Raw genomic sequence first — 25,808 nt, 5'->3', positions numbered from 1 at the left:
CAAACAGGGAACAAGCAAGGGAAGGGGCAGTAGCCCACGGAACACTGTGAGGGAACGGAGTGGTGAACGAGCAGTCAGGATCAGTATGTAATGAAGTATACAAACGCAGAGCACGGAGCAGGAAGCAAGCCGGGGGCAGAGCGAAGCAGGATAAGCGGGAAATGAAGCAAGGCTGAAGCACGGCAGAAGCAGGCTGGAGCAAGGCAGCAGTGGGGCCAGGAAACCAGGAAGAATCACAAGCAATGAGGAAGAGAAAACGGCAGGTATAAATGGACAGGGGGCGGAGCTAACTCCGACTGACAAGGCCGCGATAGGCTCTCCCACTCCTGAGCCTGCCACCCTGATTGGTGGGAGAAGGTGTCAGTCTAAGAGGTCTGGTCTCAGGTGTCGATTGATTAATCCTGGGAGTATCCACAGACGTAGTGCCTGGCAGATCCTTTACAGTACTCCCCCTTTTATGAGGGGCCACCGGACCCTTACTAAGAGGACCCGGTTTAGTGGGGAAGAGAAGGTGGAACCTCCTGACCAATACCCCAGCGTGAGCATCTCGAGCAGGTACCCAAGTCCTCTCCTCCGGCCTGTATCCTCTCCAATGGACCAGGTACTGGAGGGATCCCTGGACCATCCTACTGTCCACGATCTTGCCCACCTCGAATTCCACCCCCTCAGGGGTGAGGACGGGAACAGGAGGTTTCCTCGAGGGGGACCAGGACGGGGAGCAGCGTTTAAGGAGGGAGGCATGAAAGACGTCGTGTATGCGAAAGGATGGGGGCAGCTCGAGACGGAAGGATACAGGGTTGAGGACTTCAATGACCTTATAAGGCCCAATAAATCGGGGAGCAAACTTCCTGGATGGGACCTTAAGGCGCAAGTTCCTAGACGACAACCACACCAGATCCCCGACGACAAACCGGGGGTTAGCAGAACGTCTACTATCAGCCTGAATCTTTTGTACGCTCTGGGACGCCTCTAGGTTCTTCTGAACCTGGGCCCAGACTGTGCACAGTTCCCGATGAACGTCCTCTACCTCGGGATTATTGGAACAACCAGGAGAAACAGAGGAGAACCGTGGATTAAACCCGAAATTACAGAAAAACGGGGAGACCCCTGACGAGTTACTGACCCGGTTATTCAGGGAAAATTCGGCGAGGGGAAGGAATGAGACCCAATCAAATTGACAGTCAGAGATGAAACACCTTAAATATTGTTCCAGGAATTGATTAGTCCTTTCCGTTTGGCCATTAGTTTCGGGATGGAAGGCAGAGGAGAAGGACAGATCAATCTCCAACTTTTTACAAAAAGCTCTCCAAAATAATGAAACAAATTGTACCCCTCTGTCAGAAACGATATTGACTGGGGCCCCATGGAGACGCAGAATGTGTTTAACAAACAAAGAAGCTAACGTCTTGGCTTTAGGTAGTTTCTTAAGGGGCACAAAGTGGCACATCTTGCTGAAGCGGTCTACTACCACCCACACCACCGACTTGCCCTGAGATGGAGGCAAATCGGTGATAAAATCCATGGAGATATGGGTCCAAGGTCTCTGGGGAATGGGCAAAGAACGTAGTAAGCCCGCAGGTCGGGACCTAGGGGTCTTGGACCTAGCACAAACCTCACAAGCGGCGACGTAAGCCCTAACGTCCTTAGGCAAACCAGGCCACCAATAGTTCCTGGTAATGAGGTGTTTGGTACCCAAGATGCCAGGATGACCTACTGTAAAGGATCTGCCAGGCACTACGTCTGTGGATACTCCCAGGATTAATCAATCGACACCTGAGGCCAGACCTCTTAGACTGACACCTGCTCCCACCAATCAGGGTGGCAGGCTCAGGAGTGGGAGAGCCTATCGCGGCCTGGTCAGTCGGAGTTAGCTCCGCCCCCTGTCCATTTATACCTGCCGTTTTCTCTTCCTCATGGCTTGTGATTATGTAATGGCGGAAGGAGGTGAAGGGAACAAGTGAGCCCTAATCTACCCACCGCCCTGTCCCTGCCTACTTGCAACGACCCGCCCTAGGCGACGGGGTACAACTTGGCGGCGGTCCCTACGCTGACTAAGTGCAAGGGGATACAAACAGGGAACAAGCAAGGGAAGGGGCAGTAGCCCACGGAACACCGTGAGGGAACGGAGTGGTGAACGAGCAGTCAGGATCAGGATGTAATGAAGTATACAAACGCAGAGCACGGAGCAGGAAGCAAGCCGGGGGCAGAGCGAAGCAGGATAAGCGGGAACTGAAGCAAGGCTGAAGCACGGCAGAAGCAGGCTGGAGAAAGGCAGCAGTGGGGCCAGGAAACCAGGAAGAATCACAAGCAGTGAGGAAGAGAAAACGGCAGGTATAAATGGACAGGGGGCGGAGCTAACTCCGACTGACCAGGCCGCGATAGGCTCTCCCACTCCTGAGCCTGCCACCCTGATTGGTGGGAGCAGGTGTCAGTCTAAGAGGTCTGGCCTCAGGTGTCGATTGATTAATCCTGGGAGTATCCACAGACGTAGTGCCTTACAGATCTTTACAGTTGATGAGTATAGCTAACAATTAATGAAAACCCCCAAAAAAAGCACTCATACAGCTGCATCGGCAGAAAAATAAAAAAAGCTACGACTCCTAAAATATGGCGACACATTTTGAAATGAAAAAGTTTTTACTGTGTAAAAGTAGTAAATCATAAGAAACCTATATAAATATGGTATTGCAGCAATCGCAACAACCCACTGAATAAAGTTCTGTTATTTATACCACTTGGTAAACAGCATAAATTTAAGACACAAAGAAGAATGGTGAAATTTCCGGGGGTTTTTTTTTACACTACCAAACCAAAAAAGTCAATAAAAACGTAATCAATAAATTATATGTACCCCAAAATGGTACAATTAAAAAATACAACTTGACCCGCAAAAAAAAAAAGTCCTTATACAGCTATGTCGACGGAAAAATAAAAAAGTTATAGCTCTTTAAATGCGACGATGGAAAAACTTAAATTGCTTGGTCATTAAGGTTTAACCTATTAGTGACCGCCCATAAGTGTTTTTACAGCGGCCACTAATGGGCTTTATTCCGATGCAATTGGCTTTTTACGGCATTGCTTCGGAATAAAGTAGCACCGCCGTGAGGAGGGTTAGCTCCCTGCTCTCAGCTACCGGAGCTAGCTGAGGGTTTAAAGCAGTGACCGCTGTTTGTGGTCCCAAGACATGCGATTGCCGGTATTCAATGAATACCGACGATCGCCGTTACAGTGCATGCAGCAGTGTAAATGGATTTTTTTATCTCCTCATTATGTATGTTTGGTGAGAGGAGAAAAAAAAACAACCTACTTTTTAGGCCCCCGTTGCCAGCGATCGTGTTCCTCCAACCTCCGGGTAAAAAAAGAACATGGCGCGCACATGGGCTGTCAGTGAAAGGCAAATATTATGTCTGTAAATAGAAACTGATCAGGGACCATTATAATTGGTCCCTGATCATATGGTCACTGTGATGAACCTATCACAGTGACCATAGTCCTATATTTACAAAATACAGCACAGGACTTGTGCTGTTTCCCTTCCTCCTCTCACTGTAGTTGATTTGTGAAGGAGAGAGAGATACTTCGTACAAAACTTGTGCTGTACTATACTGTGAAATACATCAAATATTTACCAGTGTTTGCAGATTACCCGTAATCACCCCCAGATTACCCGTAATCTCCCCCAAGATTACCGGTAATTACCAGTGAGCTCTGTAATCTTTTTTTTTTTTATTTTATTTATTTTTTGCATATTTCGCTGTTTTAATAGCGGTTACTAGCTGCGGTTTACCGTAATTTTTTTTTTCATTTTTCTGTTAGTGGTATATATGTATATATAAAAAAAAGTCTATAAACATTTTTTTAAATACAATTTAAATGAATTGCAGTAATCGCAGAATGTTCTCTGCAGAGCAGGCGTACGCCTTGCTGTACTCCAGCAGTTCAGGCAGCGATACAGACACTGCCTCAGAAGCAGAATTTAGCTCAGAAAGTGACACAAGTTCTGCCACTGGACCCCCCGGGCTGGACCCCCCGGGCTGTCACCGGTTGAAGTATCAGGAGCAGGGTATGGCAGGCAATTTGTGACCCAAAATCCAATACTATGTCAGAGGATGGATCCCCACAACTGTCTCTGAGATTAAAATTTTTGTGTGAATTGCCCTAAATATGGGGTTAGTAAAAAAAGCCTTTCATCCGCCCCTCCTGGGCTACCAAAGCTATCCACAGCACCCCTGTTTTTGCTGCCGTCATGGCCCGAATGCGCTAAGAGACTATAATGAGTTTCATGCATTTCTCAGATAATTCACAAATCCCCCCAAGAAGTGACCCAGGCTATGATTACCTCAACAAGTTGAGACCCCTTATCTCCCTACTATCTCAGTAATTTTTAAACTTGTACATCCCAGGCCAAAAACAACCGGTAGACGAGCTTTAACCCCTTCCCTCTTTGGCCACTTTTGACCTTCCTGACAGAGCCTCATTTTTCAAATCTGACATGTTTCACTTTATGTGGTAATAACTTCGGAATGCTTTTACCTATTCAAGCGATTCTGGAATTGTTTGTTTGTTTATTTGTTTGTTTGTTTTCTCATAACACATTGGACTTTATGTTACTGCCAAAATTTGCTCGATACGTTCAGTATTTAATTGTGAAAAACACCAAAATTTTGCGAAAAATTGCAATAATTTGCATTTTTCTCATTTTAAATGTATCTGCTTGTAAGACAGGCAGTTATACCACACAAAATTGTTGCTAATTAACATCCCCCATATGTCTACTTTAGATTGGCATAGTTTTTTGAACATCCTTTTTTTTTTCTAGGACGTTACAAGGCTTTATACTTTAGCAGAAATTTCTCACATTTCCAAGAAAATTTCAAAAGGCTGTTTTTACAGGGGCCAGTTCAGCTGTGAAGTGGCTTTGATGGCCTTATATATTAGAAACCCCCAAAAAGTCACCCCATTTTAAAAACTTCACCCCTCAAAGTATTCAAAACCGCATTTAGAAAGTTTCTTAACCCTTTAGACGTTTCACAGGAATTAAAGAAAAGTGGAGGTGACATTTACAAATTTCATATTTTTTTGCAGAAATAAATTTTGAATACATTTTTTTTTTTGTAACACAGAAAGTTTTACCAGAGAAATGCAACTCAGTATTTATTGCCCAGGTTCTGCAGTTTTAGGAAATATCCCACATGTAGCCCTAGCGTGCTACTGGACTGAAGCACCGGCCTCAGAGGCAAAGGAGCACCTAGTGGATTTTGGGGCCTTATTTTTAGGCACCATGTCCGGTTTGAAGGGCTCTTGCGGTACCAAAACAGTGGAAATTCCCCAAAAGTGACCCCATTTGGGAAACTACACACCTCAAGGAAATTATCTAGGGGTATAGTGAGCATTTTGACCGCACAGGTTTTTTACCGAAATTATTGGAATTAGGCCGTGAAAATTAAAATCTAAATTTTTTCAAAGAAAATGTAGGTTTAGCGATTTTTTTTTTCTCATTTCCACAAGGACTAAAGGAGAAAAAGCACCACAAAATTTGTAAAGCAATTTCTCCCAAGTAAAACAATACCCTACATGTGGTCACAAATGGCTGTTTGGACACAAGGCAGGGCTTAGAAGGGAAAGAGCGCCATTTGGCTTTTGGAGCTCAAATTTAGCAGGAATGGTTTGCGGAGGCCATATCACATTTGCAAAGCCCCTGAGGGGACAAAACAGTGGAAACTCCCACAAGTGACCCCATTTTGGAAACTACACCCATTGAGGAAATTATCTAGGAGTATAGTGAGCATTTTGACCCCACAGGTTTTTTGCAGAAATTATTGGAAGTAGGCCCTGAAAATGAAAATCTACATTTTTTCAAAGAAAATGTGGGTTTAGCTAATATTTTCTCATTTCCACAAGGACTGAATGAGAAAAAGCTCAAGCAAAATTTGTAACGCAATGTCTCCCGAGTTAAACAATACCCCACATGTGGTCATGAGCGGCTGTTTGGACACTCGGCAGGGCTTAGAAGGGAAAGAGCGCTATTTGGCTTTTGTAGTTGTATGAGGGCTGTTTTTTTGCGGGACAAGCTGTAGTTGTTATTGGTACCATTGCGACTTTTTGATCACTTTTTATCCTATTTTTTTGGGAGGCCAAGTAACCAATAAAACGCAATTCTGGCATAGTTTATTTTAGGTTTTTTTATACAGCGTTCACCCTGCGTTATAAATCACATGTTAACTTTATTCTGGACGTCAGTCCAATTCCAGCGATACCTAATTTATAGCACTTTTTTATGTTTTACAACGTTTTGCACAATAAAATTACTTTTGTAAAAAGAATGTATTTTTTTTCTGTCGCCAAGTTGTGAGAACCATAACTTTTTAACTTTTTCGTCGACGGAGCTGTATGAGGGCTTTTTTTTGCGAGACGAGCTATAGTTTTTTATAGATACCATTGTTGGATACGTGCGACTTTTTGATCACTTTTTATTCCAATATTTGTAGGGCAAAGCGACCAAAAAACAGAAATTCTGGTATAGTTTTTAACAGTTTTTTTTTAAACTGTTCACCGCGTGCAATAAATAATATAATATTTTTATATCTCAGGTCGTTACGGTCGTGGCGATAGCAAATACGTATGGTTTATTATTTTTTTCAATAATAAAGGACTTGATAAGGGAACAGAGCGATTGTATTTTATTTTATTGCTTGAAACTTTTTGCCATAGCAGCTGTCGCCAGTCCTGATTGCCCGTGAGGGCTGGCGATCTGCTAACAACCGCTAAGATGCCGCTTTGGATCTCTGCATCGAAGGGGTTATTGGCAGGGATCGGATCTAGCTCTGGTTCCTGCCGTTACAGGAGGATATCAGCTGTAACATACAGTTGACATCCACCGCTGATGACACCTGCTCAGCTCCTGAGCTGGCGCCATCTTGCTGGCGGCTACGGAAGCCGTTCAGGCTCCGCCTCTGGGCGGGTCCTGAACGGCTTCCGTACATAGTCAGACCGGGAGGCCAGTATTAGGGCTCCGGTAGCCATTGCAGCCACCGGAACCCCAGTAGTTTCATTGCCGGCGTTCCAATGAGCTGCAAACACCTTAAATGCAGCGATCGCATTTGAACGCTGCATTTAAAGGGTTAATGGCGGGGATCGAAGCTAATTTCGATCCCAGCCATTACAGCCGGATGTCAGCTGTAAGATACCGCTGACATCCGGCGATGATGGCACCAGTTCAGCTTCTGAGCCGTTGCCATGCATTTGGCGTATTGATACGGCAAAATGCGGGAAGCACTAGCTTTCCATGACGTATCCATACGGCAAATGTCAGGAAGGGGTTAAGGGCAGTCTATCGTTTCGCCCTCCTAAAGAGCTTGATACAGTGTGTAGCTTTATAAGGGGTGTGAGAGCACAACTGGCTACACCTGTGGCTTTTTCATTTATGAGGGCAGGGACCGCCACCTTAATCCCCCAAGATGCCCAGAGTATATTGGCATTAGTGGGAAAATCATCTGGGAACTCATGGTGCCATTCCTACAGAAAGGGTACCATGTGTACACGGACATCTTCTACACCAGTGTCCCCCTGTAGAAGTCCCTCCATTCTGCTAATACAGGGGTCTGTGGGACAGTGCGTAAAAATAGAGCAGGTCTCCCTCAACAACTGGTGTCCAGGCGATTTAGAAAGGGGTGCTTCACTCTCATTTGCCAGTGACCAGTTGCTTGCTGTCAAGTGGAGTGACAAAAAGGAGGTGTACATGCTGACCACCGTGCATGAGGACACCACAGTGGCAGTGAGAGAGAGGGACGCTACCTCTGATAGGTGGAAACCGGTCTGTGTAGTGGACTACAATAAGTTAATGGGGGGAGTCGATGTATCTGACCAGGTCCTACAACCTTACCATGATCAAACGCAAAACTAGGGCCTGGTATAAAAAGGTAGTGATCTACTTCATACAGATGGCTACTTATAATAGGTATGTGCTCTATAAGACCCAGGGAACGCTCCGTTTCCTCCAATATCAGGAGAAAATTATAGAGCATCTCCTGTTTGACTCCTCCGCACCTGGAGAATCCTTAGAGTCCGAGGATGTCAAAAGGCCCACTCAGCGCCACTTCCTTCACCTGGTCCCTGCCACTGAGAATATGCAATACCCCCAAAAGAGATGCTTGGTGTGCAGTAAACATGGAAGGAGGAGGGATACCCCGTTTTACTGCCCCATGTGCCCTTCAAATCCAGGGCTGTTCAACTTCCCCTGTTTTGAGGCCTATCTCACCGTTTCTAATTATTAATTTTATGTATCATTTAGGGAACACCAAAAAGCGTGGGGGGGGGATTAATTTTAGGGAGTCCATTTCATTTATTCATATTTTTTGTTTCGTTTCTGGGCTTTCGAATGGAGGGAGGGATTTTCATGGGGAGGTAGTAAAGTGTATTTTTTTCAGACTGTAAAACGAATTTTACTCCTTTTTATGAGTTTTTTTTTATACAATTCTAGGACAATTAAATCCAGGACTTGATCATTCCCAAATTCATTTCTATTATATAAGTCTTGGACAATTAAATCCTGGACATGATTACTCACAAATTAATACAGTATATTGTGCAGGAGCCCACATCTGCCTATTCAGAACATGGACCCCCACATGTGTTCTTGAAATAAAAAAATTAAATTGGGCATTGCACTTATTAGTAGATAAATCCAACACGTGCGGCCCATTCCACCCCTGAATTAGTGGGTCATGCATTTTAGCAATGATTGCAAGAATAAATTGAGGATGTGTTTCCTTTTTCTTATGACTATGTCCTGCCACATACAGCTGTTGTATTCCTATTTCTGTACCGTGATATGGGCATGATATATTTTTTTTTTGGAGGATCTCTAATAAGTGAGCTGTTCCTCATCAATACACCATGGGCTTTGTTACAGTTTTGTTTGGGTTTTTACTGGACGTAGTACATCCGACAATTCTTCTGGAAATACTGACATCATTTTGGGGATTATCCTTTACTGTTCCTATAGATGGTTTTGGACACTGCACCTTTATATATACTTTAACCGATTGGTTGTTTTGTGCACATAGTGGTTCCTACCTTGCCGGGCAGGAGCCTGTTATGGTGTACCGCGTCACTTGGCACGTTCGTCCCTCATATAGCGATTAATGGAACTAAAGAGACGTTGTACAACCAGTCACTGAAAAAAAAAAACCTTGTCATGACAGCCCTACAGGTGTTCTTCTATCTTGTGAACAGACTCGAGTTTGCCACATAGTTGGATACATTTTACTCCATTTTTTTGAAGATATTGACCGTCACTGGTAATGCAGGTAAGCCAAGACAATTGCTAGTCATAGGGGATTCTATAATCAGGAAGACGGATAGAATTATTTGTCGCCAAGACCACCTCAACCGAATGGTTTGCTGTCTCCCTGGTGCCAGAGTTCGGCATGTGGTGGAACGGGTGGACAAATTGCTGGGAGGGGCTGGTGATGATCCAGCTGTCGTGGTCCATGTCGGTACCAACGACAGGATAAATTGTAGGTGGAGGAGCCTTAAGAATAATTTTAAAGAACTAGGCTACAAGCTGAAGGGAAGGACCTCCAAAGTAGTATTCTCAGGAATACTGCCTGTGCCATGCGCATCACAGGAAAGACAGCGGGAGCTCAGGGAGTTAAATGCATGGCTGAAGTCTTGGTGTAGAGGAGAAGGATTTGGGTTCCTAGAGCACTGGGCTGACTTTAAATTGGGGTACAAACTGTATTCTGCAGATGATTTGCACCTAAATGGATGGGGGTCCGCTGTGCTGGGGGAGAGAATTCTAGCTGGGGTGGCGGAGTATTTAAACTAGGGCTGAGGAGGGAGGTCAATGTAGAAAAAAAAGGGGTAGCCAGGTTAGAGAGGGGTCAGACTATATTGGTGGGGGGAGAAACAGAATGTGGGGAGAGGACTAGACAACAAGATAAGGAGATCCTTTCGTTACAAAACATCAGTGTAAATAAAAAGGCCCGATTAATGTCAAATCACATTTCTGATAATAAAAGTGAAAAACTGACAGGAAAGTTAAAGTGTATGTTCACAAATGCCAGAAGTCTAGCAAGCAAAATGGGGGAGCTGGAGGCCTTGATACTGGAAGAAAATATAGATATAGTTGGTGTTGCTGAAACATGGCTGGACTCTTCACATGACTTCACAAATCTACAGGGTTTTACACTTTTTCGGAAAGACAGGACAAATAGGAAAGGCGGTGGTGTATGTCTGTATGTGAGAAATGATATGAAGGCGAGTGTGAAAGAGACAATAGTGGGTGAATACGGTGAGGAGGTTGAAACCTTGTGGGTGGAACTAGAAAGGGAGGTAAACACTGAAAAAATTACTTTTGGTGTAATCTATAGACCCCCCAATATAACTGAGGAGATGGAAGTTCAGCTATATAAACAGATGGAGCGGGCTGCACAGGCGGGTACTGTAGTGATAATGGGAGATTTTAATTTCCGGGATATTAATTGGTGTCATGGTTCGGCTTCAACTGCAAAGGGGAGACATTTCCTCAACCTGTTGCAGGAAATTTTTATGGGCCAGTTTGTGGAAGACCCGACTAGAGGTGAAGCTCTGTTGGATCTGGTCATTTCTAATAATGCAGATCTTGTTGGGAATGTCAATGTTCGTGAAAACCTCGGTAACAGTGATCATAATATAGTTACATTTTACCTATACTGTAAAAAACAAACGCAGGCTGGGAGGGCAAAAACATTTATTTTTAAGAAAGCCAATTTCCCCAGGATTTGGGCTGCAATTCAGGATATGGACTGGGAAGAACTAATGTCAAATAATGGAAAAAATGATAAATGGGAGATTTTCAAATCTACTTTGAGTTATTATAGTGCAAAATTTATTCCTATAGGTAACAAGTATAAACGACTCAAATTAAACCCCACATGGCTTACACCTTCTGTGAAAGGGGCAGTACACGACAAAAAAAGGGCATTTAAAAAATACAAATCTGAGGGTACATCTGCAGCCTTTGTAAAATATAAAGAGCTTAATAAAATCTGTAAAAAGGTAACAAAATTAGCAAAAATACAAAATGAAAGGCAGGTGGCCAAGGATAGTAAAACAAATCCCAAAAAATTCTTCAAGTATATAAATGCTAAAAAGCCAAGGTCTGAACATGTAGGACCCCTAGATAATGGTAATGGGGAGTTGATCACAGGGGATTAAGAGAAGGCAGAGTTACTAAATGGGTTCTTTAGCTCTGTATATACAACAGAAGAAAGAGCAGCTGATGTAGCCGCTGCCAGTGCTGGTAATATATCAGTTGATATACTGAATTGGATGAATGTAGATATGGTCCAAGCTAAATTAAATAAAATAAATGTGCACAAGGCCCCGGGACCAGATGGGTTACACCCTAGAATTCTTAAAGGGCTTAGTTCAGTTATTTCTGTCCCCCTTTTCATAATATTCAGAGAATCTCTAGTGACTGGTATAGTGCCAAGGGACTGGCGCAGCTAAAATGTGGTGCCTATTTTCAAAAAGGGCTCTAGGTCTTCCCCGGGTAATTATAGACCAGTAAGCTTAACATCCATCGTGGAGAAAATGTTTGAGGGGCTATTGAGGGACTATATACAGGATTATGTGATAATAAATAGCATTATAAGTGACAGCCAGCACGGTTTTACTAAGGACAGAAGTTGTCAAACTAACCTAATCTGTTTTTATGAAGAGGTGAGTAGAAGTCTAGACAGAGGGGCCGCTGTGGATTTAGTGTTTTTGGACTTTGCAAAGGCATTTGACACTGTCCCCCATAGACGCCTAATGGGTAAATTAAGGACTATAGGTTTAGAAAATATAGTTTGTAATTGGATTGAGAATTGGCTCAAGGACCGTATCCAGAGGGTTGTGGTCAATGATTCCTACTCTGAATGGTCCCCAGTTATAAGTGGTGTACCCCAGGGTTCAGTGCTGGGACCACTATTATTCAACTTATTTATTAATGATATAGAGGATGGGATTAATAGCACTATTTCTATTTTTGCAGATGACACCAAGCTATGTAATATAGTTCAGTCTATGGAAGATGTTCATGAATTGCAGGCAGATTTAAACAAACTAAGTGTTTGGGCGTCCACTTGGCAGATGAAGTTTAATGTAGATAAATGTAAAGTTATGCATCTGGGTACCAACAACCTGCATGCATCATATGTCCTAGGGGGAGCTACACTGGCGGATTCACTTGTTGAGAAGGATCTGGGTGTACTTGTAAATCATAAACTCAATAACAGCATGCAGTGTCAATCAGCTGCTTCAAAGGCCAGCAGGATATTATCGTGTATTAAAAGAGGCATGGACTCACGAGACAGGGATATAATATTACCACTTTACAAAGCATTAGTGAGGCCTCATCTAGAATATGCAGTTCAGTTCTGGGCTCCAGTTCATAGAAAGGATGCCCTGGAGTTGGAAAAAATACAAAGAAGAGCAACGAAGCTAATTAGGGGCATGGAGAATTTAAGTTATGAGGAAAGATTGAAAGAATTAAACCTATTTAGCCTTGAAAAAAGACGACTAAGGGGGGACATGATTAACTTATATAAATATATTAATGGCACATACAAAAAATATGGTGAAATCCTGTTCCTTGTAAAACCCCCTCAAAAAACAAGGGGGCACTCCTACCGTCTGGAGAAAAAAAGGTTCAAGCTGCAGAGGCGACAAGGCTTCTTTACCGTGAGAACTGTGAATCTATGGAATAGCCTACCGCAGGAGCTGGTCACAGCAGGGACAGTAGATGGCTTTAAAAAAGGGTTAGATCATTTCCTAGAACAAAAAAATATTAGCTCCTATGTATAGAAATTTTTCCTTCCCTTTTCCCGTCCCTTGGTTGAACTTGATTGACATGTGTCTTTTTTCAGCCGTACTAACTATGTAACTATGTAACTCCAGTACAATTTATCTTTTCCTCTCTGACCGATTTTATATTAGAACAGAATTCTGTCCACAATGACATAATAATGGCACAGATGCGGGACAACTGCCTATTTAGCAAGACATAGTCATATGTACAGGCAAATGCGTCTATAGTGACATGCATTCGTTATGAATACACGGCTTCACTTCTCCTTTGTATGCCGCACAAATTTATTAATGTGGCATATTTCTAACAATATAACCTTTTACCACATGTCTCCCCTATTTCATGTGGAAATGTAATAAGAATTTGAAGAAAACATTATATACCCATAGTGCCTGAAATAATACCCATTATATTCCTTTAAAAAAAATGTTGGTCAGCATGGTCACTACACTACTAGATGAATACCTTTAGGGGTCTAGTTTTTAAAATGGGGTCATTTCTGGGTGTTTTTGTTTTTTGTTCAGGCAGTACAATACCTCTAAATTCATGATATTGGGCCTAGAATGTATTCAATTGTTCCCTGAAAGCCAAAGCGTGCTCCCTCTCTTTTTGGCCCAGCCACACGTCTAGTAAGCAGATTGAGGCCACAATGGGGGCAAAATATGTGTTCTGAAAGCCTCCAAGTGCTCCCTTCCTTTTTGGGCCCTGCCGTGTGTCCAGGCAGTGCATTAGGGCCACAATAAAGGTATTTTTGATAACAGGAGAAACAGGGTGATGAATTTTGGGGTGCTTTTCTTCATTCTCATGTTCGCTTTACAAAGAAATCTGTCTTTAAAATTACACATTTGTGAAAAAAAAATGGTATTATAATTTTTTACGCCTGCTTTGCATGAATTATTAAAATAACTGTGGCCTCAAAATACTTAAAACACCCCTTAATAAATACCTTAAAGAGGCTCTGTCACCAGATTTTGCAACCCCTATCTGCTATTGCAGCAGATAGGCGCTGCAATGTAGATTACAGTAACGTTTTTATTTTTAAAAAACCAGCATTTTTGGCCAAGTTATGACCATTTTTGTATTTATGCAAATGAGGCTTGCAAAAGTACAACTGGGCGTGTTTACAGTAAAAGTCCAACTGGGCGTGTATTATGTGTGTTACATCTGGGCGTGTTTACTTCTTTTACTAGCTGGGTGTTCTGACGAATCAGCATCATCCACTTCTCTTCAGAACGCCCAGCTTCTGGCAGTGCAGACACACAGCGTGTTCTCGAGAGATCACGCTGTGACGTCACTCACTTCCTGCCCCAGGTCCTGCAGCGTGTCGGCCACATCGGCACCAGAGGCTACAGTTGATTCTGCAGCAGCATCAGCGTTTGCAGGTAAGTAGCTACATCGACTTACCTGCAAACGCCGATGCTGCTGCAGAATCAACTGTAGCCTCTGGTGCCGATGTGTCCTCGCTCGTCCGACACGATGCAGGACCTGGGGCAGGAAGTGAGTGACGTCACAGCGTGATCTCTCGAGAACACGCTGTGTGTCTGCACTGCCAGAAGCTGGGCGTTCTGAAGAGAAGTGGATGATACTTCTCGTCAGAACGCCCAGCTAGTAAAAGAAGTAAACACGCCCAGATGTAACACACATAATACACGCCCAGTTGGACTTTTACTTTAAACACGCCCAGTTGGACTTTTGCAATACTCATTTGCATAAATACAAAAATGGTCATAACTTGGCCAAAAATGCTCGTTTTTTAAAAATAAAAGCGTTACTGTAATCTGCATTGCAGAGCCGATCTGCTGCAATAGCAGATAGGGGTTGCAAAATCTGGTGACAGAGCCTCTTTAAGGGGTGTAGTTTTCAAAATGAGGTGGTGGTTTCCATCATTCTGACACCTATGAGCCTCTGAAAACCTGGCTTGGTGCAGGAAAACAAAACGTATTTACAAATTTAATAATAATTTTATAAATTTTGAAGGCCTCATGCACACGACCGTAGCCATGTGCACGGCTGTGATTTTCGGGGCGGCACATGGCCACGTCCATTATTTCCGATGAGCCTGGACTGCAGAACACGGCCGTAATAAGACATGGCCGTTCTTTCTGCGGTCCAGGCTCCTGCCAAAAATTGAGTAAATAGATGGAAATATATATTTTATAAAAAAAATAAATAGTACCGTATGTATTTACATATGTGACATATTGCAGTTCGAAATAGGGAAAAATGTAAAATTTTACTAAATTTCAACAATTTTTGTTTTTTTTAAAATAATTTTACTTTTACCACTAAAATAAAGTACAACATGTGATGAAAAAACAATGTCAGAATTACTTGGATATGCAAAACTATTGCAGAGTTATTTTCTGATAAATTCAGACATACCAGATTTGACAAATCTGGCTTGGTCATTATGGGGTTAAAATACCTTCGGTATTAAGGAGTTAACAGATGAAAATAGTGAGATAGAAAAAGGTTCCTTTTTCATTTAGTTACATAATAATTCTGCACACTAAGGCCTCATTCACACACTAAGGCCCCTAATGGGGCTATTCACACGACCGATTTTTTGACGGCCGGAAAATCCGGCCGTCAAAAAATAGGACATGCTCTAGCTTTGCCCGGGCACCCGGCCGCCCGGCTCCCATAGAAGTCTATGGGGCCGGGTAATACACGGCCATCACCGGAATGTGTTCCGAGTGATGGCCGGGTTTCCCGGCGCTTGCGCTCTATCTCCTCCTCCTCACAGCGCAGAGTGCATGTGAGGAGGAGGAGTTGATGCCATTCTGACGAATGGCATCGCTGTACACTGTGTTGCAGGGCCGGGGTGTACAGCAGGTGGAGGGAGCGCTGCGCTGGCTCCCTTCCCCTGCTTGTTAAAAGCACCCTGGCCCGGCAACACCTTCGATGGCGCCGCTAGTAGCAGCAGCTGCTGCTGCGGCTGCTACTACTGCAGCGACGCCACTATAGCAGAGCAGGGAGGTATCTCCCCACTCTGCTATGTGCTAGCCGCACTTTAGCTCCTTGAAGGAGCGGAATCCCCGTGTTTTCGGGGATTCCGCTCCTGGACAGAGCGCTTGATGTCCCTGTCCATATCTGGGCAGTGACATCAGGGGAAACTCCTGAAGCGGAATCCCCGAACACATGGGGATTCCCCTTCAGGAGCTGCCGCTGATGTCACTGTCCGGATCTGCCCGGCCCGGCACGGATGCATAACTTTATGCAAACCGGCCGGGCAAAATGGCCGATTTTACCGGCCGACACTCGGGCTCGGGAACGACCCGGTCGTGTGAATCCCGCCTAATAGTTGCCCAACAATTATGCATACATAGATATTCTCGTAAGAAAGCCAAAACCTCACTTTCACTTTCTTAAATATTCAGGTTTGAGGTTTATTAACATTTTGGATTGACCAACAGCACTGTAGTTATTCAATAATAAAATGAATCCTCGAAAATACAACTTGCCTAATAATTGTGCACACAGTGTAGTTGGGGTCGTTACGGACGTAGTAATACCAATTTTGTGTAGCTTTTTTTTCATAACAAAACATTTTGTAGGGGCAACATGTTTTTTTAATTTGTTTTACTCTGGTCTTTTTATTTTTTTTATGAACTTTATTGATCTTTTTTTTTACTTTTTTTTTTTTTTTTTTAGTCCCACAATAGGACTTAATTATGCGATTGTCTGATTTATTTTATTAATTTACTTCAATACTTCTGTACTGCAGTGTATTATGCATATTAGTGTAAAACTGTCAGGCATTGTATTAAGCCCTGCCTCTGGCAGACCTGGGAAACTTTTGTAAAGGCCTCCGAGGGTCATGGAAATTATTGGTACCCTGCAATTGCATCATGGGGGTGCCACTGGGGTTACAGTGCCGTCTCCCTCTGAAGCCACTTAGATTCCACAGTCACTATTGACCATGCATCTAATGGGTTAAGCAGGTGGGAACGGAGGTAACTCTGATCCTGATTGTTAGAGCAGGAGCACTGCTGTCATTAGACAGTCTGGCACCCATTCTAGCTGAAACGGAACACCCATCCCGGGCTTATGACAGAACCAGTGAAAAGGAAGCTATGGCATAAGTACCCTTAATGACCGCCATGATAAGGCATATGGCGGTCATTAAGGGGTTACATTTTATGTACATAAATTGTAACACAGATGTTTTTGTAAATTATACAACAAATATAGGGCTTAACAATATAAGCTGCTTTTTCATGGGCTCTCTCAGGGAGCTTCAATAGGATATATGTCTGATTCGAAACTGTGCACCATAGTAACATGGAAGTAGATGTTATTCTGGATAAAGCAGAACATCGAAGGATGAATATGAATTTAACATATGAATTAACATATGAAATAACATATATGAATTTAGCATCCCCAATTGTTATTCTGGCCCTCTGTCTTTAATTTTTTACATGGTGCATTATTTATGAAAAACATCTGCTGGTTTAGAGGTCTGCATCCCTCTAATGGGGTGGACTTTATACCTACCATTGTAACAGCAGGTAACATCCTGCTCTATGACATCCTAATGAAATGGTTTAAATAATAACATTTAGAATGAATCGAGAATGCGGCCATTAATTTAAGTTACTGTTTCAATGCAGGTGACTTATCAAGGAATGAGATGGAGAATGGAAGTAATTCTTCACGGAACAAAAAAAAGTATGACCAGTTTAATTGTTGTGTTTTTTTCTTCATTACCTAGAAGTCTGTTTAAAAAAACCAAAAAAAAACAATTATGTGGGTGAAGGTAACCAGTATGTCTTGAAGACAAATAGTGTCAGACTGGTGTTCCTTGAGCCCACCAGAGGAAATATTATCTTCATACATTCATCTATATAATACACGTGCATGCCTATTTTAACTTACATTTTGAACTCTGTTGTTTTTATCGCACACACAGGATGTATCATCAGTACGTTTTAATATGTTATTTGTCAATCAAGAAATGGACCATAGTGCAAGTGATTGGCTCCAAATAAATTTATTGTCTGCTGCACCTTTGGGTCTTTTATTGAGTTTGAGTCTGAACATTTTGAAGGATACTCTGGTACTCTGGTGGGCCAGTCTTACCCTGTACACACAATTGTGTGACCCGTCACACTTTCATAGATTTTAACAGTTCTATAAAAATAGTAATATTAAAGTTTCTAGTGTCAAAAGGAGCGCACCTCTTAATTAATTTGGTGCAATTTGAACTCTGACAGGCAAGAAAAAATGTCTGCGCCTGCCATGAAATTAATTTGCACCATTTCTCTTTACTCCAGTTAATAAATATTTAATAAATTACATATCCTGGCAGACCACGCCCACTTTGCTAATCCTAAAGGGCGTGATCTCAAGGCTATCATGGGATTTAATAGAGAACCCGACTTTCAGTCTGAACGGCAGATTACTGTAGGATTTGGTTATTCAGATCGTGGATTACGTGACTGAACGGAGGCCCAAAATGGTGGCTGAAAATATAAGCTAAAGCCATCACTGAGTTTTCTAACCACGGTATTGTTTATGCCCCCTCAATTACAAACTGAGGGGCCCAAAACATTTTTGCCGGAAGGGCTTTTTAATAACTTCCAGTACATTTCTGCACACTATATGGTCCATCATGTAGAATTTTCATTGTTTCATGATTTATTTATTTATTTTCATTTATTTAGTAAAAAAAATTATTTTGTCTAAATCTGTTAAATGGACACTAACTTGTCATACAACTTATGCTAACCTAATAGGTAATACATCAGGTAAACAATGTAATTTACTTACTGTTAAAGTGAAATTGTTTTATCCATGGAAATTCTGTGTGCCGTTACTTAAACTAGGTATCTGCCTTCTAGTAATCTGCTGTCAAGCAAAATACATGCCTAGTTACAGAGCAGAGAAGGCAGGAAGTGGGGTGTGTCTCTTCACAGCCTGCGGATAGAAGTCTATGGAGAGTTGAGCGGGGATCAGGAAAAGAGAGGGAAACAGACACGCTGATTCCCATAGAAGTTTTTGGACAGACAGGGCAGGGGGAACAGGAGGAGGGAGCAGAGAGAGCGAGAGAGAGACACAGACAGAGTTATATGTCACCCCGGTGCTGGATTCTCTGCTACACTGCTCATTACTATTGCAGTATGTCCTCTACGCTGCTGCAGCTTCTATATACAGTTGAAGTTCCAAATTTGCATACTCCTTGGCCACATTAATTAAAACTCAGTTTTTCACATTTCCTGACATTTAGGCTAGGGCTGCACTGCGACTTTGGCCGAGACGCAGGTTGTATGACCAAAGATTGCTGTGTCACCGTGCCATGCATTGCAGGTAATGAAAGTCAATGTGGCAACATTGCAACCCACTGGTTGCAATAAATTCAAACTTGGTTTATTGCGTCACGGTTGCAGCAACATGAGGGTCGCAACGCTTCTACATGACCTGTAACCTAGCTTTTTATGGCGGTTTTGGAGTAGTGTCTTCTTCCTTGCTAAGTGGCCTTTCAGGTCATGTGGATATAGGACACATTTTGCAGTTGATATAGATACTTTTGTATCTTTCCTCAACATCTTCACAAGTTCGTTTGCTGCTGTTCTTGGATTTTTTTTATTTTTTTTCGCACCAGAGTGTCTTCATCTCTAGAATACCGAACACGTCTCCTTCCTGATTGGAATTATTTCTGCGTGGCCCAATAGTGATTAAACTTGCATATTATTATTTGACAAATTAACATTTGGAAATTTCTCCTAAGGATATACCAGACTTGTGGAGGTCAACCATTTATTTTGTTGATGTCTTGGCTGACTTCTTTTGTTCTCCCATGACTTCAAGCAAAGAGGCAAGTAGGCCTTGTAGGTAAGCCCTAAAATACTGCCACGGGTATATATCCAATTAACTCAAATGATGTGAATTAGCCTATCAGAAGCTTCTAAAGCCATGACATAGTTTTCTGTAATTTTCCAAGGTACATTCAACTTGGTGTGTGTAAACTTCTGAGCCACTGGAAATGTCATGAAAGAAAGAAAAGCTGAAATAAATCATAGTCTCTAGTATTATTTTGACATTTCACATTCTTAAAACTTCGTTTTAATGAATTTCTCTAAGGTGTATGTAAACTTCCACTGTATATGTAATAGATAGAGATAGTAGAGCATGGATCTCCTTTTCTGTGTGAAGTGCATGACAGACATGATAGCAGTTAGTCTCCACCAACTATCTCAGAAAAAAACAGAATTAGGGCTTGTTTATACGAGCGTGATATACGTCCGTGCAACGCGCGTGATTTTCACGCGTGTCGTACGGACCTATGTTAGTCTATGGGCCAGTGCAGACAGTCCGTGATTTTTGCGCAGCGTGAGTCCGCTGCGAAAAACTCACGACGTGCTATATTTGTGCGTTGTTCACGCATCACGCACCCATTGAAGTCAATGGGTGTGTGAAAATCATGCATGCCACACGGAAGCACTTCTGTGTGACACGCGTGATTCGCGCAACAGCTGTCAAATAATGAATGTAAACAGAAAAGCACCAAACGGAGTGTCATAATGATCACGCAGCCGCACATCATACGGGGATGACACACGGAGCTGTTAAGTGCCTTTTGCACACGCAAAACGCCGCGTTTTTTGCGTGCGCAAAACGCACCCGCCCGTGTATACCCGGCCTTAGAGAGAGATTCCTCAGAGGGGAAAACGTTAAGACAAATGCCATGTACAAGTCTTATAATGGCCAGAAATAGTATTATTCCTCGTGTACACACATGTAACATTATTTTGAAAAGTCACCTGAAGTTAGGTACGCTTTAATGGAGCTCTCTATTTTTTAAAAAAGGAGCGCAATAGATTTTGAATTAAAAATAACACTTTCTTATATACACCTTATTTAGTCTCTATCTTCTTTACCTTATTTTCGTTTGTCTTCTTTACCTTATCTCCTTACTGCCTCATCTCTGAACCCCTGTAACAGCTAGTACTAAATTGAAAATGGAACCAGAATTCTAGAATGTATCCTCATTTTTAAAAAAAGAAACATAATGCTAAAATGGACATTACAATATGCTATATTTGTTTTGAAGTGGGCAGTTATATATAATTGTTTTTAATACTGATTTATGACTTCCACAGATCTCTTGTTGGTGATCATCCTAGATCTCTCCACATGGACCAGAGACTGTCAACCAGTTCTGATGATGAGACTGATCTTATGAAAGAATTGCACTCAATGTGTTCCAGCAAGTCAGAACCAGACATTACCAAGGTAAAGAATAGAAAGCAGACATTTTTAAGGAGCTAAATTACCAGACACAGCCCATAGACAAGAGTGGCACTGCTTCTTTAAAGAGGCTCTGTCACCAGATTATCACTTGACTATCTTCTACATAATCTGATCGGCGCTGTAATTTAGATAACAGCAGTGGTTTTTATTTTGAAAAACGATCATTTTTGAGCAAGTTATGAGCTAGTTTAGATTTATGCTAATGAGTTTCTCAATGGACAACTGAGCGTTTTTTTAACTTTTTACCAACTGGGTGTTGAACAGAGGAGTGTATGAGGCTGACCAATCCGTGATCAATCAGCGTCCTGCATTTCTCATTGTTCCAGCCCAGCATGATCCACAACACAGTGTGATTGTGCACTGAAAGAAGCTGGGCTGGAACAATGAGAAGTGTATGAGGCTGATTGGTCACTGATTGGTCAGCGTCATACACTGCTCTGTACAACACCCAGTTGGTAAAAAGTAAAAACACGCCCAGTTGTCCATTGAGGAACTCATTAGCATAAATCGATAAATGATCGTTTTTCAAAATAAAAACCACTGCTGTTATCTACATTACAGCGCCGATCAGATTATGTAGAAGATAGTCAAGTTATAATCTGGTGACAGAGCCTCTTTAAATCTCATACAAACCCTTTATTTACACTTTTTTTCTCTAATTTTCAGAAAGGACGCAAAAAACAAACACATAATGTTTTCTATTTTGTACAATGCTATATGCAATAATATGGACAAATCTGTACATGACATGATATTGTATTACCATCAGCTTTTATCCCTACAGATTGCAGACCTGGATAACTGTCTGGTGATTTTTAAAAGCCCTTCAAATGACCAGAGTTCAACAATAGTTAACAAACAGTTCTATCAAAAGCCATATAAAGTAAGTAACACATATTGCAGTCACACTGCTATTTATTCATCCATTTTTTGGACAAACCCGGGAATGGAGTCTTAAGTGATTAGAAATATCACTGAAAGCTTTGTTTATCTGCTTTTTTTTATTTTTTTAATCCTAGCAATGCTCACAAGTTTATAAATGATTTATGTTAAAAATTAAAACTGGGAAGTATACAGTTTGAAATACATTTCATCAAAAGATTATTTGCATTTGTATAGACACAGGTTCTGTGATACACATCCTTTATCCTGCCTGGTCCTCGGGCAGCATAAGATTTTTTCAACTATGCATTTTTGTCCATTAAAGTCCATAGGCTCAAAATGCCACAACTACAGCATGCTGTTCACGCATTTTGCCATTAACTGGCAGCAAGGATGAGGTGCTGTATTTTTTTGGTGCTATATGCCACACAAAGTCATAATTACAACCATACCAACTGCCAGGGGGTCCAGAGGCGGGGCGGGGTGGCATCAATCCGGTGCAGGAACAGAGGTGACTTTCTGTTCCTTAGCACTTCTATATGGGTATTCTTTTGTGCAAAAGAAGTGCTAAATGACAATACTATCTGGCTCTGAATTGCTAAAAAAAGTTATGTTGCTGTAACCTAGGTGGTGTGGGGCCCTTTATGCCCCTGATGGTGACTATTGAATTCTATAGAGGTCTGTCACACGCATGTTCTAAATACAGCAACGGAAACGGTGTAAGCACAGCATGCTGTGTGGACCCCAAGAGATCTGTCTGCAATATCTATACAAATTACATCAACCCCTTAGTGACCAGCCTATTTTAGTCCCTAATGACGAAGCAATTTTTTTCGTTTTTCTATAGTCTCATTCAAAGAACTATAACTTTTTTATTCTTTCGTCGACACAGCTATATGAGGACTTGTTTTTTGTGGGATTAGTTGTACTTTTTAATGACACCATTTTGGGGTAGATAGCATTTTTAGAGTAACTTTTTTATAAACTTTTTTTTCTGGGGGGAATAAAAAAAAAACCTGAAATTTTGCCATTGTTCTATGGGGTTTAAATTGAAGCCGCTCACTGTGCGGCATAAATAACACTTTTACCTTTATTCTATGGGTCGGTACGATTACGACGATACCACATATGTATAGTTAAGTTATGTTTTACCACTTTTGCACAAAAAAAACTCTTTTGAACTAAAATTATTTCTTTTTGCATCGTCGCTTTCCAAGAGCCGTAATTTTTTTATTTTTCCGTTAATGTAGTTATATGAGGGCTTGTTTTTTTTGTACTGTTTTGGGTACGTGGGACTTATTGATTAACTTTCATTATGACCTTTTTTGGGGGACAATGGAAAAAAATAGCAATTTCGCCATTGTTTTTTTGCGTTTTTTTTACTGTGTTCACCTTGCGGTTTAAATTCTAAATTAAGTTTATTGTTTGGGTCATTACGGTTGCGGAAATACCATATATGTGTAGTTTTATTTATTTTTTACACTTTTACTAAATAAAACCACTTTTTATGGGAAAAAATGGATTTATTTATTTTACTGTAATTTTTATTTCACATTTATTACTTATTTTATTAGTCCCACTAGGGGACTTTACTATGCGATCTTCCGTTCGCTGATATAATGCTTTGGTATACTTCATATACCAAAGTATTATTGCCTGTCAGTGTAAACCTGACAGGAAATCTATTAGTGACCGCCGTGAAAAGCCATATTGGTGGTCACTAATGGGTTAAATCATTGATAACCTTTATTTATTACAAATGATTAGGGCACAAATGATATTCGCAAGTATGATAGGATAAGTCTGGTGTAGAATATAATATCTATTCAACCTGATGGGAATAACTCTATCGCTTTCCTGTCTTTTATAGTACAGTATACCATTTGTAATATAACTCTTTACATTTGTACGTTACGGTGTCTTTTGCCAGTAAATCGTTAAAATAGTTGTACAAATAATTAGTACTTCTACTAACATCTGATAAAATCTCAAATTTATTGTTTGTTTCATGGTAGTGAGCTGCTCCAAAATTAAGAAATCAGTACTACAGCAATATTAAATGCTGCAGGTGATCTGATGAAAACACAGCGCATTACTTACTTTGGGGATATAGCACGTGTTGCAATTCCATGGTTGCATACCTTAAAGGGGTTGTCCAGCTTGAAACACCCATATTCATAAATCGTATTAGGGAATTCTGAGGTAATAGAGGGGCTAATCTTATGCCCAGAGTGGAGACAGGACAGGTCCTCTCTCTGGAGTACTTCTACTGTCCTACATTACACACACAACCCATTAATATGAATGTGCACTATGCAATGAATAATTTCCTCTGTGGTGGCGCTGCAGGGGATTGAACACGTACTGCTAGGTTTCCCCACGGATTACAGCTGATTGCAGAGGGTCCCAGCAGAGGGGCACTTTGTGATGATTTTATTGTCGAGGGATCCTTCTAACAAGTAAGGATTGCGGAGAACCCCTTTAAGTGGGTTGACCCTCAACAGTCGCAATTATAAATCAAGAGAGTGTAATGTGTTTCCTTCCATGAAAACTAAACTGTCAAACCACTTTCTTTCCACAGAATGGAACTTGTCCTTTCAGCAACAATACGATGTCAGAATACAGTGACCAGAAGCCAAAACTAGAACCTGGCAATTCAAGAGTCAAATCATTGCTCCCTATACCAAGAAGTAACAGAAGAAGCAGCAGTAATACAAGGCAAATAGCCATTTCTAAAGACTCGAAATAGGAATTCTGGACCTTGCACAACAAGCTGGCTAATAGACATGTGTACCTATCATGTATTTAACCCTTGAAGTGTGAAAGCTACCTAAAATATATTGCTTGATTGTAATTTATTGAAGGCTTGCCTAGCTGTAGCAGAATAACTATTTCTTGTATAAAGTTATAGGATTCATGTACATTTTAAAAACTTCCCTGTATTATAGATTGTAAATGGGGCCACAGATACTTTATATGTATATAGTGTGTTGGTGTGAGTTGTTTCAGTGGCATATTCAAGTGTTGGGAAACTTGGCTGTTTTACAAACTCATTACTGTTGTTAAAATTACTTTTTAAGAAATGAACAAAAGGATTGTTTTGTCAAATGTATAAAGTGTTTATGACATAGGTATTACGGTAGACCACATGCAGGACACTATGATTCCTGTTTTGTATTATTCACAGTCCTGGTTCACATGGAATCTACATTTCCATATATAGCTATTTTTAATATTCACTTTCTGTACTCGCAAGCCCAATGCAGCGTGGCAATAACTAGACCCACTGATTTGATTAATGCACCTTTTTACACAAGCCATAGACAAAACGTTGACTGTTTATTTTAATTAGCCTAAAGATTACACTTTGCATCTTGTGTAAAACATATATTGCTGTTTTTGTGTTTTTGCTTGCTCTGTTTACATTGTTGCTTCATTACTCCTGTAGAAAAAGAGTCCTTATTGCAATAAAATATCTCTTGTCTAGTAGTGTTTGTGTTCCAAATTATTATTTATTTATGTAATTATAAATAATTATGGATCAATTTGTACTGAATCATACAGTGCAAATAAATTGTTCCATTCTGTCTCGTTTTCACATGCAGAATAGTTAATTGATCGCAACAGATGAACCATGTAAACAAAAATCCTTCTGTCAAAATGGTGGTGAGGGTATTCAGAAGACTTTTTGAAAGCCGGAATTTACCCAAAGGCCGTTTTTTCTCTTGTAGATGCTTATTGTGGCTGCCTCGGCTGCAGTGAAGACTACCAATCTGTGCAATTTAACAAGTAGGTTATGGAAATCAGCAGGGGCATATTATAATGTGATGGTAAG

At 41.3% G+C, this 25,808-nt stretch overlaps 1 protein-coding gene across 1 annotated transcript in view; it reads left to right on the top strand.

The window, feature by feature from the left end:
- LOC142750400 (cortactin-binding protein 2-like) overlaps window positions 1-25,459 on the top strand; it is a 46,216-nt gene extending 20,757 nt beyond the window's left edge. Inside the window, exons 9-12 of the mRNA XM_075859403.1 lie at window positions 17,452-17,509; window positions 20,941-21,073; window positions 21,876-21,974; window positions 24,555-25,459. Of these exons, the coding sequence (XP_075715518.1) occupies window positions 17,452-17,509; window positions 20,941-21,073; window positions 21,876-21,974; window positions 24,555-24,722 (458 nt within the window). The 3' untranslated portion in view covers window positions 24,723-25,459. The remainder of the gene's footprint in view (window positions 1-17,451; window positions 17,510-20,940; window positions 21,074-21,875; window positions 21,975-24,554) is intronic.
- The last annotated feature ends 349 nt before the right edge of the window (window positions 25,460-25,808 follow it).

Source organism: Rhinoderma darwinii, chromosome 3 (genome assembly GCF_050947455.1).
Source record: "Rhinoderma darwinii isolate aRhiDar2 chromosome 3, aRhiDar2.hap1, whole genome shotgun sequence".
Classification (NCBI taxonomy): domain Eukaryota; kingdom Metazoa; phylum Chordata; class Amphibia; order Anura; family Rhinodermatidae; genus Rhinoderma; species Rhinoderma darwinii.
Note: the sequence above shows the minus strand (reverse complement) of the source record. Positions and strands in the feature narration are given on the sequence as shown.